Source organism: Olea europaea, unplaced genomic scaffold (assembly GCF_002742605.1).
Source record: "Olea europaea var. sylvestris unplaced genomic scaffold, O_europaea_v1 scaffold680, whole genome shotgun sequence".
Classification (NCBI taxonomy): Eukaryota; Viridiplantae; Streptophyta; class Magnoliopsida; order Lamiales; family Oleaceae; genus Olea; species Olea europaea.
Window position 1 is genome coordinate 422,075 of NW_019265184.1, and position 15,066 is coordinate 437,140.

Here is a 15,066-nt window from a genome sequence, read left to right on the forward strand (position 1 = left end):
GCTAAGATCAGATTGGAAATTCAAACATTTCAACAGGAAGAGGGAGAAAGCTATCACGAGATATGGAATATATTTAATGAGCTAATGAGAAAATGTCCAAACCATGGAATCACTCTAGGAAACCAAGTGCAGTACTTCTATACCAGACTTACACCACTGTCAAAATCTCAAGTTGATGCCTCTGCTAATGGATCAATCATAGGGAAATCAGTGCAACAAACCATGGATCTATTTGAGTTAATTGCCACCACACATTCAATGTTCTCATCAGAAAGAGTGGTACCACCAAAGGCAGCAGGAATGTATGAATAAAATAGCACAACTTCTGCTAATGCACAGCTAGCAGCTTTAACAAAACAGGTAGAGTTACTTGTAAAATTGCAAACACATGAAGCAAATGCAATAATGGCCATTTCAACATGTGAGAATTGTGGGAGAAATCACGCTACAGAGAGCTGCACGATGCTCACTTCTTCATAGGAACAAGTAAAATTTATTCAAAATAGCTCCCATAATTTCAACTCATATGGAAACAATTTCCAGCAAGAAAGAATACCAAGTTTGGGGGAGATGTTTCAACAATATGTGCAGAAGGTGGACAAGATGTTGCAGCAAATTAACACGAACTTTCAAATCAACAGCATCTATCAAGAAACTTGAGACACAAATTGATCAGATAGCGCAACAACTTGCAGAACATCTACAAGGGACTTTGCCAGGCAATACAATGATAAATCCTAAGGAACGGGTGATGGCAATTAAAATAGTGGAGAACTGTCTACCCAGGGCCCCCGTGAAAGTTAAAGTGTATATACCTCCACTTCCGTTTTCCCAAAAACTTCGAAAGAAGTTGATGGAGCAAAATATTCATGTCATAAATACAAAGATCGAGGTACAATCGCCAAAGATCACTACAAAGAGACCTAAAAGAAAATATGACCAGGAAGTGATTGATGAAACTACAAGGGTAGAAAAATTTGCACCAAACGCAACTGAAAATGGAGAAAGTACAGAAACATCAGCTGTCAAAACACCAAGTCTAGACAAAGCTTACATGCCTCTCATTCCTTTTCCTCAAAATCTCAAGAAGAACAAACAAGACACAAATTATGAGAAATTCTTCGATGTTCTTAAGAAGCTCCAGATCAATGTTTCGTTCACTGATACGATACTGCAAATTCCAAGCTACACAAAGTTTTTGAGAGAGATGTTGACAAAGAAAAGAAAGTTTCCGGAGTTTGAAACTATGGCATTAACTAAGGAAAGTAGTGCAAGAGTCCAGAGAAAATTGCCTCCTAAATTGAAGGATCCAAGGAGTTTTACCTTACCCATTTCAATTGGAAATTCATGTTCAATTAATGCATTGTGTGATACCGGTGCTAATATCAATCTAATGTCGTATTCTACTTACAGGAAATTGGTACTAGGTGAAGTCAACTCAACATCAATAACGCTACAACTAGCTGATAAAATAATCGCAAGACCACATGACAAAGTTGAGGATGTACTAGTAAAAGTAGGAAATTTAATATTTCCTGTGGATTTCATTGTATTGGACATACCAGAAGATCAAGACTTTCCAATTATATTGGGTCGGCCATTCTTAGCAACGGGACGAACCCTTATTGACATGGAGAAGGGAGAACTAATCTTGAGGATGGAGGACAAGCAGAAGATATTCAATATTTACACCCAATATGAGAAACCTCCCAATAAAAATGATAGTTGTAGAATTGATAAAGAAGAGCCACCCGATCAACGAAGCTATCAGAAAAAAAAAACCAAAATTTGGGGAACTTCTTGGTAGAGATGAGAATAGACAAATCAAAATCTGAAAAGCAAAAAAGGGCTGCATAAATGAAAATTGCACAAAGTGTAATGATGGAATAACTTGGTTTAAGCCACCATGATAAATCAGCGGTTCAAGTCAAGCTAATAATTTAAAAGAAGCGCTTCTTGGGAGGCAATCCAAACTTTTATTTTATTTTATTTTTTTTTTCAAAGTTCTATGATAGTTTAATTTATAGTTTATTCAGGAATCATCATCCATACCCCTTTTTACTCATAGATCTTTAAGTAATTAAGTCGATTATTAGATGTTTGAGCTAAGTAACTCATGTTTCATGAGTTTAATTTTTTCAAATTTAATTTTTCAGGAATATGACGTCACGGAACACTCAAACCAGCATATACATGAAGAAAATGGGACAAATCTCAAGTTTGCGGGAGAATGTGGAAGAAGAGTCCATCAAATGCAACACCAAGGCACCACAACATCATAGGCAATACGAACATTTTAGGGAAGCCTCCTCATTTTCCTTTAAATTTCACATTGAGGACGATGTTTAGTTTAAGTTTGGGGGTGTATTATTAATTGCCTAATTGCCCACTTAAATTTTTTTGAGTGAGTTGGACATTTTGACTTACAATTACATTTTACTTTGAAATTTGGTGTTGATTTATAAACTGTATATAGGATGCATGCTAGATTGATTGAAACTTAACCTTGCAAAACTTGATATTATACATGCACTAGAACTGAGTCTGACACTGTGATGAAACGAGTTGATTCATTTGTTAGATAGGTTGATTTAATTGGATATAAATGTTTGACCTGAACCATAATAAATTACCTATCCTTAGACGAAATTTAGCACAGTTTGGGGGTGATTTTACAGTTATAGGAAGATGGGGATGTGAATGTAGATTCTATGTGTGAAAATTCATGTGTAGATTTTCTTAGACTAGCATGATAAAACGAGACGAAAGTCTTAAGTTGAAGGTCAGTTTATTTGAATAAGTGTGTAAAATGGGCATTGCACTAATTAAGGCATATACATTTGAAATCTAAAAACTTCTTTTTGAAATCTTCATGACTCAAGTAATTAAGATTGCAAGGGTATCTTAAAACCTGGCGCCCTAAAGTCGTCTGATTTGGGAGTCATCGGCCTAAAAATCGCTACATGGATCATTTAGAAGGCAATAAAAGATTAAGCTGCACTTAAAATAAAAATTGGTTCTCTTCGAAGCTTTTTGACTCAAGTCAGTAAGTCTGTAAGGATGTTTAAAACCTGGTGTCCTAAAATCATTTTATTTGGGAGTCATCGGCCCAAAGCCTGCTACAAGGGTTATCTAGAAAGTTGAATGGAGAGAATGCAAATAAATAAATAATTGTGAAAAAAAAAGCAAGTACATGAAAAGAGCAAAAATACTAAATACATTGGTTAAGCCCAACACTTATTTGAGGAAATTTGACTTTAGATGAAGGATAATTAGCTAGTTGAGTTGTGGCAGTCGAAGCAATCAAATAATTGGAGAATCCCTGTTCATTGAAGTGTTGACTTGCAACTAGTAATGTTCACCTAAACTCGAGAGGGTGGGGATAATAATGAAATATTCAACCTTAGATTACACATTGGGAAGGAGTGAAAAACAACAAGCTTGGGGATGTGTGAATCTTACGAGTGATGAAAGGACATAAATGACCATTAAGGGTCGGGAATTGGAACAACTAGTAAATTTATTAATGTCTACTTAATTCTTCATGCACACACGTCGATTTTGCATTGGAAGAGTGAATATTAGTTTGGTGTAGTAACTTTGAAGCACGTTTGTGGAATTAACACATAAATCTTGAATCCTGAGGTGAAAAGCTAGATTTTCCAACCAAATATTTTTTCATGATTGTGTGTTTACTGTTATTTAGTCTATAGTTTTGTTTGAGGACAAACAAATATTTAAGTTTGGGAGTATTTGATAAGTGCATTTTATTCACTTATTCAGTACCTTAAATAGCGATATTTGATGGTTCTTTCAACAAATTATATCCTAAATGTTTGTATTTTATGTTTAATAGGTAAAATTTTATGAAGGAAAGAAGCAAAAGTAGGCAAAATTGGAAAAAATAGCTAAATCATATGAAATCCAAAGTTCGGGGACTAAAGTGCAAATATTCAAAAGCTGCGTCAAACCTCAAGATGAAGATTTGAGAGCGTTAGGAGTTAATTGGATAAAGAAAGATATCAAAGGGATCAAATTTAGGCAAATATGATCACAAATCATTTTTCAATCGAAAAGCTATGCTCCAAAATTTCAAACTCACATTAAGACCTTTTTTGACATGGAAAACGATCTAATCGGAGAATGATGTTCGAAGCAAAGTTGTAACTCTTTGAGTTAGCTTTCCAACACATCTTGAATTGCCTCAATTGGATATCGGGAGAGAACGTTATACTAAAAATACTGAAAAAGGTGCATGTTGTCTGTTTGAAAAGTGGCGCCGGGAGATTCAGAGAGGTGGCACGGTGCGCTGCAGCGCCACCACCTACTTTTTGACGCGACGCTGTGATGCCGCATCCCATATGCGTTAGTGCGCAATTTTGGCCCTTTTTGAGTCCATATGAAAACCCTATTCTTCCAACGGAAAGTGACCTATAAATACGAAATTCCTCTCACTTTAAGGGGGTTCCACACATTCTAAAGGCAAAAACACTTCTTGAGAGAAAGGGAGAGAGATTCAAAGGGAGAAGACAACGCTAAATTCATCGTCTGAAGCATAAATTGGAAGAAGGAGGAACTCTTGGTGCAAGATCCACTTTTTTTTCTACATACTCTTATTCAAAATCCGGTGATGTATTTTAAGATAATTTGTTGTTGCTCTTCCTTTATTATGCGTAGCTAAATCCATTGTTAGGGTGAATAATGTAACCCATTTGAGATCCATTATATTTTCTTATAAAAATTCTTGGTTTTTAATTCTTCCATGTGTTGATTTTTGCTATGGATTGATTGCATTAAATTATCTGATCAATAATTTGATGAATTTTGTGAATCCTTTACGAATAGAGATATGAGTTTAGGATTTAGACCATGTAGTAAAATTCATTACATTGGTATAACGAGTAGAGATACCTATGTCATTTATTGCGGTCATAATTGAATTCCAAGGACAAAGAAATTGTGTAACTAAGTTAAATTTGCATAAAGATATGAAATTTAACTAGTTAAATAGGCTCAATGAGAACTCAAGAGGGGTAAATAGAATACAATAGGGGAATTCGACCGAACACTACATTAGAATTGAGTCTTAATTTGAGATGTAAAGGTGATCAATGGGTGGAATTATTCTGCCCTAACGTCCTTTAATTATTTGATTTTACAAAAAAAAATGTGTGAGCATTCATTTATTTTCTAGAATTTAGATTAAAACTCAAATCATACAACTTTTAATCTGTTTTCATCAAATGTAGTTAAAGAAAAAAAATTGAGTTAAGTGCTAGAAAATTGCCTCCGTGGGAACGATAATTCGGACAAAAAAAGTTCACTTTACTATTTATTACGATCCGTCCACTTGCGAGATAAAATCGACAACAACTATAAAGCAGTCAAGTGAGGTTGTATGAATTGCATTTCACAAGTGAATAATAAGATTAATGTACACATTTGATTCTCATGATTATTAAGAAATTGATGTACACAAATTTTGGACTAAACAATAGTGGACATGATAATCTAGAAAAAGAGCCCTCTAGATTAAAGGAAAAAAAATCTTGTGCATATGATTGAGTTTTAAATGCGGTTGGTTATTGAAAATGTAGAACATAATTTAGAGATTATAGTATCTCTGCCTCCGTTAGATAACGTGACTTATCTTAGTCATTAAAGGTGATCCATAAAACGAAAATTTAGTGAGATCACTTAACTACTAAATAAGATTCCTTCAAAGTGGTATTCCAATTGAAGTTGCTTCTTTTAGCATGCGAGAAACGTTATTGCATTTAATCTATCCTGTAAAATGGATATAGAAAGCACAAATAGATAAACTACAAGGTAGATTTTCCCAAGATTATACAAAAAGGATAGCACTTTGAGACTAATCTCATAGATGCAATCGCAGTTTACAAACATAATTTACATATCTTAGCTGAAAATATTTTGACCTCATACAAAAGATTATGCACTAGCCACTACATCGATTAATAGCTACTAATCAGGTTGACCACTTCCCTTCTCAATTCACTTCGTTAAAATCCACAATGAATCGTAAGATTCTACAACTTTAAGATCCTATAAAGATCGCCAAATCCGAATGAGGAGTCTAAAACCCAGCGTTAGAAATACTTACAACTATCAGTACTCATTTACACAGAGTTGGTTTCATGGATGTGCGATTAAGCTAAAATTAATGAATAAGATAAAAAAAAAAAATGAGACTGTTGACAAGTCAATTTGATATTAATTAATGATAATTAAGGGAAAGACGCTGACTAGGTGGTGAAGGCATGTTCGAGATGATAAAGTAGATCGGATTTACTGGTTCAATTAAAAAAAATTGGAATTTAGTCGCAAAAAATCAAAAAATTAAACCCAGTGAAAATCACTTTTAGAACAGATTAGTTCAGGCTCAAAATCTGCCGATTAAATTCAAAAGCAGCAAATCGCATCCTAATCTAGTCAATTCATCCCAAAATTCCATTTTCCCATCCACAACAAAAGTCGAGAAGCAAGCGCGGTCTAAGTTCCTAAACCGTGAAGCAAGTTGTCAAATTCTTGTCTAAACACTCAATTAAAACAACCCCAGCACATATTTCCCCAAATCTTCAAGTCTCTTATAATTTAAGCTGGACACAAATTGGCAAAAGTACACAAAAATTGAGATGTTTGGGTTATTTTACATACATGAACAATACTGGTAGTGTGGTCGAAAATGTTGATGAGTGATGGTGGAAGTGTTGCACTCTGACTGAGGGACGACCAGGCTTGGAGAGGAGGGGAGAAAGCACTTCGACTCGAAAATGTTGAGGAGTGATGGTGGAAGTGCTACACTCTGACCGAGGGACGGACGGGCATGGAGAGGAGGGGAGAAAACCCTTTTTGAGCTGTCGAAATAGGTGTGGTTTCTAGTATTTCAAAGAAGGATTTTGATAACGGTCCCGCTACATGTACAGCACTGTACACAGCTTTGTGTACAGTGCTGACCTGGAAAATGAGAAAAAAAATGAAAACATTGTTTTTAAATACTCGGCTGAATAATGCCTCAATTATTCTCATTTTCTTCCTTCATTCATTTCATCCCCAAATCAATTTGTCTCTCCTCTCTCCTCTGTCATTTACAACTTGTTCCCCAAATTGAATCTCTCTCCTACCCACGACGAGTAACACACAACCGACCAGAAATCCGGATGACATCCATTGACGAAGAAGAAGGTAGAGCCAACTGTAAATCGAGGCGACAACCTGAAAAATTGCCAGCTCCGGTCGCGGGCAAAATGGTAAAAGTAGTTCTTGTAATCATATATAGACTACATCCATTGACGCTTGTGTAATCATATTTCCAACGAGTCGGTGTCTATTTCTCCATTTGTTGTTCGATGTGAACTGGATGTCCGATTTATCTGTGAGTCGAATCGGAGGGGAGAAAATGCAGAGGTTTGGAATCGGAGGGGGGATATGCAGAGGCGTTTTCGTTGTTATTAGTTGGGTGGTTATATTTTATTTTTTTAATTTTATTTGGCAAGTCATGTTTTATAGGGATAAACATTTCCTGTGCTTGAGATAATGTTTCTGAGTTTTGGCTCTACTTCATTTTGGGGGAGTAGAAATTAGGTTTTTATATACTTTTAGCTCTACTTAATTTGGACAGAAACAAAATTAATAGAGGTTATGTTTTCGTTTTGATTTGTTACTGCGGAAAAGAAGAAAATGGGAGTAGAAAGCTTCTTTAATTTCAGTTTCTGCTCCTGTCAATTGAATATGTCAGGATTTAATCCACAACTAAGATTTGTATTGGGATGAAGATGAAAGTCGGGTATTATGTCAAAATGTTTGCTGAATCAAGTTTGGAGAAAAAAATTATGTCATGGTATGAATAATTTAATATAACATAATTTCTTGGTCAGATGGGATTGTTAACATTTGATTTATGCTTCATTTTGCAACAGCCATAAGATTTGAGCTTTTGTATTGTATTACAGTCAATCTATTATGACACACGTTTGATAATGCACTTAACGAGATTGAACAAAATATGAACCAAAGACAATTAAAATGAAATGGTCTTACATTTCGAAAGGAGAAAACGAAAGACAATTCAGTTTCATGGTTTTGTGCTTCTGTCATTTGATTTTACATACTGTCGCCAAGACAATTTCAGTTTCATGGTTTTATGCTTTAAGGAATTCTTAGTAAACTTATTATGCTTTACGCAGATTGCTAAAGATAGTAATATGGTTACATGTTGGTGTGGTTGTTTCATGTGGTTGAATTAGAGAAATTCGACGGCAGGCAAGAATAGGGGAATATGTCATTGTTGTCGACAGAGGGGACATACGTTGCTAGAATGCCCGACAAAGAGAAGATGCCCAAATTGTGGTGACGGGTTCGTTAAGAGGATGGAGGTCGAAAAGAATAATGACCATAAAGGATTGTTGTACCTGTGACTGTAAGTACTTCAAGTGGTGCAATAAATTCCCCAAGGAAAAGTGTCTGTTGCATGATGATGGTGAATCAAGTTGCATCACAACTCCAAGTGAAGAAGCGGATACTTTGTCGCATATGTTGAAAACACTCGCTATGCTAAGCGAGGAGAAAGACCTAGAGATTTTACTCCAAATAAACATGCGCAAAGGAAAACAAGTTTCAGAAAATGAAATGTGAAAGTCGTTGTGTTGGGATGGTGATCCGACGGTTTGTATGTGGAGATCGTTTAGGACTAAAAAGTGAAAGTGTCTTAACTGTTTGTAGTGATGCATGTAGAAATGGTACGCAACTATGTTATTGTGGTCCTTTTTTTTACTAGTCGTTCGCCTTGAATTATCCTGAAGTTTTTGCGGTTTGTACTATTAAACTTTCGTTGATGGGTCGTTCTTAAATTGGAAAATGAACCACTGGTACAAAGAAGGCGTCAAGCCACGAACACAATAAAACAAGGTGAACAAAAACTCCAAAAAACACGTTCACTTCACAAGCTGAGCATTGATCTCCTTTAACCGGAAGTGCAGTGTGTGTTCCCAAGTTTTTTGTGTACAAGAACTAATTCTGGAAAGCATCTAGATGCATTTGGAGAAAACCTATATAAGTACACGCATACCATACCAAGAAAAACAAATGTAAACACTAAATATAGTAACAAACGACAATTCCTTTTCCTGTATAAATAACCGAATGGCTGCAATCATTTCCAACTCAAAATTACATCGATGTATCCTCACAACACAAGCAGATATTATACTAATACATGACAAAGGACACATGGGCAAAATAGCTTGATTCCGGATTTCAATGTACTACAATAATAGAAATTCAATATGTTTAGCCTATACAACCCTCATCAGGTGACTCCGCCTTTGGCAGAAGCAGGTTCATTTACTTGATCTTTACGAGGCTGCTGGATTTCCTGCAAGCATAGAGTAATTTAGAACACAGAATGTGAAAGATATAGCTCAAAACATTTTAATACTATATTTTTTCACATGCATCTTAGTATATGAATCAGTCAATGCTCTTCCTGAACTAATACAGGTTCTCTTGGGTCCTTCAACATCATCAGGCAAATTGTGTTGTCACTGAAAAGTTTGAGAAAGCTGATTAATACATCAACCAAGTAAAATAGCATGGAAATCTGGCAATGCAAGTATAAAAAATAGTTTAAAGTAGAACCAGCTCTTTCTTCTGTTTAGGATCCACTTTCTAAATTCGATAATTAATTAAGATGATCTGCTGGTATGTTTCACAAAACTGTTATCCATTCAACTGCAAGAATAAGAATGTTTTTTCATCGCTGAGGATAGACAATTGAGCTGTCCCAGTGAACAAGAAAAACTGTTGAAAAGTGCGACCTAGTAAAATTCTCCCATCTTAAGTACTATGGAAGGTCGCCAACATCCCCCCTCCCAACAAATCCCAACCAGGCTGGAGATTTGGGTTTCATGGCGATACTAACAAGCAAAATATTCCTACGCTTGAAGAATATGTGTGATACATATTCCTGGCAGATGTAACAATAGATTCCTGGCAGGTAACCAACTTGATTCCTTGCACTTGAAGAATATGTATGATACATAACTATATCATGAAGACCACCTTGCAGCTTGTGAAAATATGTCATTCACCTGAGGCAGCATTCCAACATAAACATCAAATTCAGAATGCTCGTAATAGTGCGTATCTGGAATCATGAACAGATAATCATTTATCAAATCTAAAGAAAGAGGAATGGGATAAAGAAATCAGGAAATGAGTATGTCACTTGAATGTACAAAAACCACAATTCACCACTTTTCCCTTCTACCGTTGCATTAGTAGCCCAAAATAAGTCTATACACCCCAGGACAATGTCGTCATTTCAAAAAATGAGTAATACTAGTAGGTCTCCACATAATAGACTAGTAAAAACACGCCTAAATGAGCAGGGATTTTACTTGTTCTCATGAGGTAGAGTCGAACACCCTATGGAGGTGCAACCCATGGATTGAGCGCCACTATATACGGCATTCTAGAGCTTGGCATGTCAACAACACTTGAAGGGCCTCCATCAACACCAACTTGAGGAACGGAGTATGTGGCACTCGACATCCAACCCGCCATAGCACTTGGAGGAGGCGACAACTAGAATAGGTAATTAATAATACTACCGGACGTTAGTTGGACAAGAAACATAAAGTACACAGTTATATAGTAAAAAGATTGCGTAGCTTACAGTGTAAAATCCTCGCGGGAAAATACCGGTTGAGGACGGTCTCAGTAAATTGTCAACGACCCCCATGTGTAGAAAATCGAGATGGTAGTAGGGCTGCATATTGCCTGAAATAAACATGAAAAGTGCAAGATATTAATGTGTAAGTGTGCTGTGTGAAGGCCTTAATGGTTGTAAACAGGGGCTATAGTATACAAACATATCTCAACGATTATCAATCGAAGGCCATGAAACGGATTCGTCCAGAATTTTAAAAGATACCTATTTCCATAACAAACAAAGGACTCTCTTCCTAATTCATTGCCTTGGCTAAATGTCTTGTAAACTTGATGGATGAAAAATAAATCTAGAAGCATGAATAAATTCCAGCAACCGTAATCAATGTCCAATCGAATCAAATGGAAACAGCAGCCCGAGCACACTTTATAATTACGAGTGGGTATGAAAATGCAATGGGCTAATAATATTGTCCAATGGCAACAAATTGTATTTCGAAAAAAAAATCTTATGCCCAGCCTCCTTAATCCAAAATTAGAACATAAAAACAAGGGCCAAGAATTTTTTTGATCCAACAAAATATACTTTTGCCACTACAATAAAAGATACATTCGAAATCATATAATTACCTTGCCAAATAGGTAAAGGATTTGAACTCGACATGGAACTGACATGCGAAGACAGCAATTGGTATGGTAGTGCGTTACTTTCCCCTTCGCCCTGCACGACATGAAGAAACGAATACAAATCATGCCTGTAATTTGGTAAATATGATAAACGAACTTTGCAACTGTAACCTGTGAATACGGAAATGGCGACGGCATCAAATACTGTACTTGCGACGGGCATGGAATGGAAGGTGCACCAGGTTGAACATTGTTCTTTATCCCTCGCGATCTCGCCTACAAGATAAGGAAATAATGTGCAAAGCTGAATTAGTACATATAACAAGGGGACGCGAATGAGAAAATAGTGTTCAATTAAATTTACCCTTGCGTTCTTGGAGCCCGACTCCAATGCACCTTTAACACATAATTTCTTGGGCGCCCTTATCCTTTTCGAACATTTAGGATCTTGTATGGCCCCGCTGCTCATATCTTGCGATGCTCTCGATTGTGACCCTAAATGAAGACTAGGCTGGGAAATGCTGTTACTTTCGCAACCGGACTTTGTGGACTCTATGTCTTTAGCTTGCGTTTCAATCCACTCTATGATTGCACGAGTTCAATCTCCATCATCTATGGCAATATTGGCCAATGTAGCGAACAATTCACACATTCTACCATATCTCAACTGGCTAGGAGTGCTAAGCAGACTATCATAGTTCACAGTGACCCTCGTATGGGCTCTACTGATGTCTCTTCTCCATCTCCTCAATATGTACCTATCCGATAATGATGTGACGTTGTTACGCATCAACACCGATATGGCATGTCTGCACAAAATTCCACGGAACTCAAATAGGTGACAACTGCAAACAACATCGCACCCGTCTGCACAAAATGTGACAGAACACTTTCTCTTCCTCACCGTTTCTCCAGTAATGACATCCTCCTCAACCTCATACATCCTCTCCGTAAGGTTATCAACTGCAGATACGACATCATAATAAACCTTCCCAGTTATCTCATCCTGAAATTCCCTAAACTTTGAGCTCGTATAAACTGCTTGAAATTGTTTTTCCATTTCATACTTTGTTGCACAAGGCACCATTTGCGAAAAAGAATTAAAATCTGCCTAGAATTCCTTTTCAACTTTACTACTTAATGCCTGTTCGTATTGCTCAACGAATTGCTTCAAGGACGTCTTCAAATGCACATACCTGTCGAAAAATGCATTCATACTTTCACTGCGTTGTGTTGTTGACATCCCTACCCAGAAAGTCGTTTTCAAATAGCATGGCACCCAACGAGCCCTATTTTCGTACAACACCGATAACCATTCGTTATCATGTAAGTTATATGTATCAAGCATATTTTCCCAACCTACTTTAAATTCATCCACACGCTGCGTATCATACACTAATCCGTGTATGGACGAAAATATTCCACCTTTGTCAATGCGGTACCCAAACTTCTCGGGTAACTTTTTCATGATATGCCATAAACACAATCTATGCTTCGTATTTGGAAAGACAATCTCAAATTGCATTTTGCATAGCCTTATCTTGATCCATAATAATTTCATTCGGAGGTTCACCAATCATGCATTGCAACCATGTCCTGAACAGCCACACAAATATATCAGTATCTTCGTTTGATAGCAAACCACATCCGAGAAGTGTTGACTGTCCGTGATGATTTACTCCGACGAAAGGAGTAAAATGCATGTCGTATTTATTAGTCAGATATGTCGTATCGAAGGTCACTACATCATCGAACTCCTTATATGCTAGCCTACATTTGTTATCTGCCTAAAACACATTCTTCAGCCGTAACTCTTCGTCCATGTCGATACAAAAGTAAAATCCCGAGCACCGTGCCTGCATTTGTGAAAAGTATGACTATATTGTCGAGGCATCTCCTACACCTAGTCTCAAACATCTCATTTGTTCAACATAATTTCAACAGTCTTTTTCGACGTAGGTCATATTCTCATAGCCACCCGCTTCAACAACTGCAGAGTTGAAACTCTTGTGTAAAGGAATTCGAGCCATGTCGTTCACTTCAAGCTTACGTTTAACATTTGCACTCAACTCTCGACTGCATCGATACAACCTCGACTTTGAGAGACTTGTTTTATGATTGTGTTCGAGACACACTCTGCAAATTCTCCACACTCCACGGATATCTGAAGAAGCAGTAAGCCTTGCTTTGCAACCTGTCTGAATTGTTGGTTGCGGTTTCAAAGAACTGCTTGTATTACTACTTCTATGGCTTTCACGACAACACGTCAAAGTAATGTATCTCACTACTCCATCATCCCCCCTCCTCGAATTCCTTTTCCTAACTGGAAACCCTACATTATACGCATACTTCTTGTAAAATTCATACACCTCGTTTTCATTTTTAAACTTCATACCCACCTCCAGTACAATTGTACCGTCTCCTCCCATCTCCAACACAGCCCTACCATCTTCTCCTAGTACATCATCTTCCAATGTGACTACATTTTCGGTATTACCCCTATCACTGGATTGTACAAGAAATTCGTCGTCCGATATTTGAATTGGTTCTTCTCCTACAATGCAATAAATCGGAGCATCATCAGCTCTAGAATCAAATTAACATGTTAACGGATTTTCTATTTCACAAATATCTTCTAATAGTTAGCAAGCATATTTTTTTACAAACTGCAATTCCAATACTACGATGTCCCAAATCTGTTCTTCTTAATTTCTGATTATGCACAACATTGTAGACAGAAATCTATGCAAATAGTTAGGTCCAAAAATGCTAAAAAGCTTCGAACCAAAACCCAATAAACAACCAAATTTCAATAATCATATTTGAAGTGAGAACAATATGATATTGTAAAATACACATCTAATAGCATATCAAGACAATCGAAATACACATGTAATAGCAGAATAAACCCAGCAATTTCATCCTGAGTCATAAATGAGGAGATATTCCATATCACATTTTCAACATATTGACTGTAAATCAGTCGAGTAACCAAAGAATACACTCAAAAAACCCACCACAAATGCATCTTACCTAGCTCCATCATTCCTTCGAACATTTAACCACGAAGGCAAAGCCAACCGTACTACAAACTACTGTCGCAGACCGTCACCATCCAGCTCATTCAGAAGCCGATTGTGGGACAACGCCGTCACCTGAGTTGGGACATTACAGTGGGGCTGCGTTGTTGCTTGGGTGGAGAAATGTTGGCGTCAATTGAGGGTTGGAGCATTTTCGGCGCGAACTAAGGGTTGGGTGCGGTTTGGGCGTGAGCGTTCACAGTAAAAAATATGTTTACACGTGAATTTAGACTTGAGCCGATGCAGTCGTATTTTCTTAAAACCCGACCCGGTACACTTTGGTCTCCATTTTTTCCCGCCAATGGTTCGCCACATCAGTAATTTCGAATTGATATGCACAGCAAGGTACAAGAGGTGTTTTCGTTTTGATAATTGTACACCGGGTTTGACACCCCAGTGTACCGACCCTTCACAACAGGGGGGTCTATTGCGAAAAAAAAAATGTGGATCACCCCTATTGTGAGGGGGTCGATACACCGGGATGTCAAATTCAGTGTACAACTAGCAAGATCATTCAGAGAAATCGAGTCACATGATTACTATTTTTAAATTCCAATTATTGTCTTTTATTTGTTTTGCAATAAAATAAAGGTTGCCACGTGAAAAATTTTAAATCCCTGTCCGAACCCTGTTCCTATCCCTATGCGCCAAGCATTATTGTCGAAAATTA

The 15,066-nt window shown here is 37.0% G+C and overlaps 2 protein-coding genes and 1 long non-coding RNA gene across 5 annotated transcripts; 2 read left to right on the plus strand and 1 right to left on the minus strand.

Moving 5' to 3' along the window:
• The first annotated feature begins 526 nt into the window (after positions 1 to 526).
• On the plus strand, positions 527 to 2,743 carry LOC111390396. Its single transcript, XM_023015432.1, has 3 exons — positions 527 to 1,803; positions 2,157 to 2,282; positions 2,734 to 2,743. The coding sequence occupies exons 1-3, from the start codon at positions 527 to 529 to the stop codon at positions 2,741 to 2,743; spliced, it is 1,413 nt and encodes a 470-aa protein (XP_022871200.1).
• Positions 2,744 to 5,841: 3,098 nt separating this feature from the next.
• LOC111390408 lies at positions 5,842 to 8,855 on the plus strand. Its single transcript, XR_002701913.1, has 2 exons — positions 5,842 to 7,271; positions 8,208 to 8,855. It is a non-coding gene; the product is annotated as an uncharacterized LOC111390408 (long non-coding RNA).
• A 279-nt stretch (positions 8,856 to 9,134) lies between these two features.
• LOC111390413 lies at positions 9,135 to 14,735 on the minus strand. 3 transcript variants are annotated; one of them, XR_002701915.1, is made up of 8 exons: positions 14,350 to 14,735; positions 11,681 to 13,870; positions 11,488 to 11,592; positions 11,320 to 11,410; positions 10,697 to 10,800; positions 10,419 to 10,605; positions 9,941 to 10,109; positions 9,135 to 9,563 (listed from the first exon to the last, which is right to left on the minus strand). XR_002701915.1 is itself a non-coding variant. In XM_023015447.1 (7 exons), the coding sequence occupies exons 2-6, from the start codon at positions 11,783 to 11,785 to the stop codon at positions 10,447 to 10,449; spliced, it is 564 nt and encodes a 187-aa protein (XP_022871215.1). In that variant the 5' UTR covers positions 11,786 to 13,870; positions 14,350 to 14,730; the 3' UTR covers positions 9,135 to 10,109; positions 10,419 to 10,446. The 3 variants fall into 3 exon arrangements, 1 of the variants encoding a protein (XP_022871215.1); XR_002701914.1 differs by having other exon boundaries at positions 9,658 to 10,109; XM_023015447.1 differs by having other exon boundaries at positions 9,135 to 10,109; positions 14,350 to 14,730.
• Positions 14,736 to 15,066: the final 331 nt, after the last annotated feature.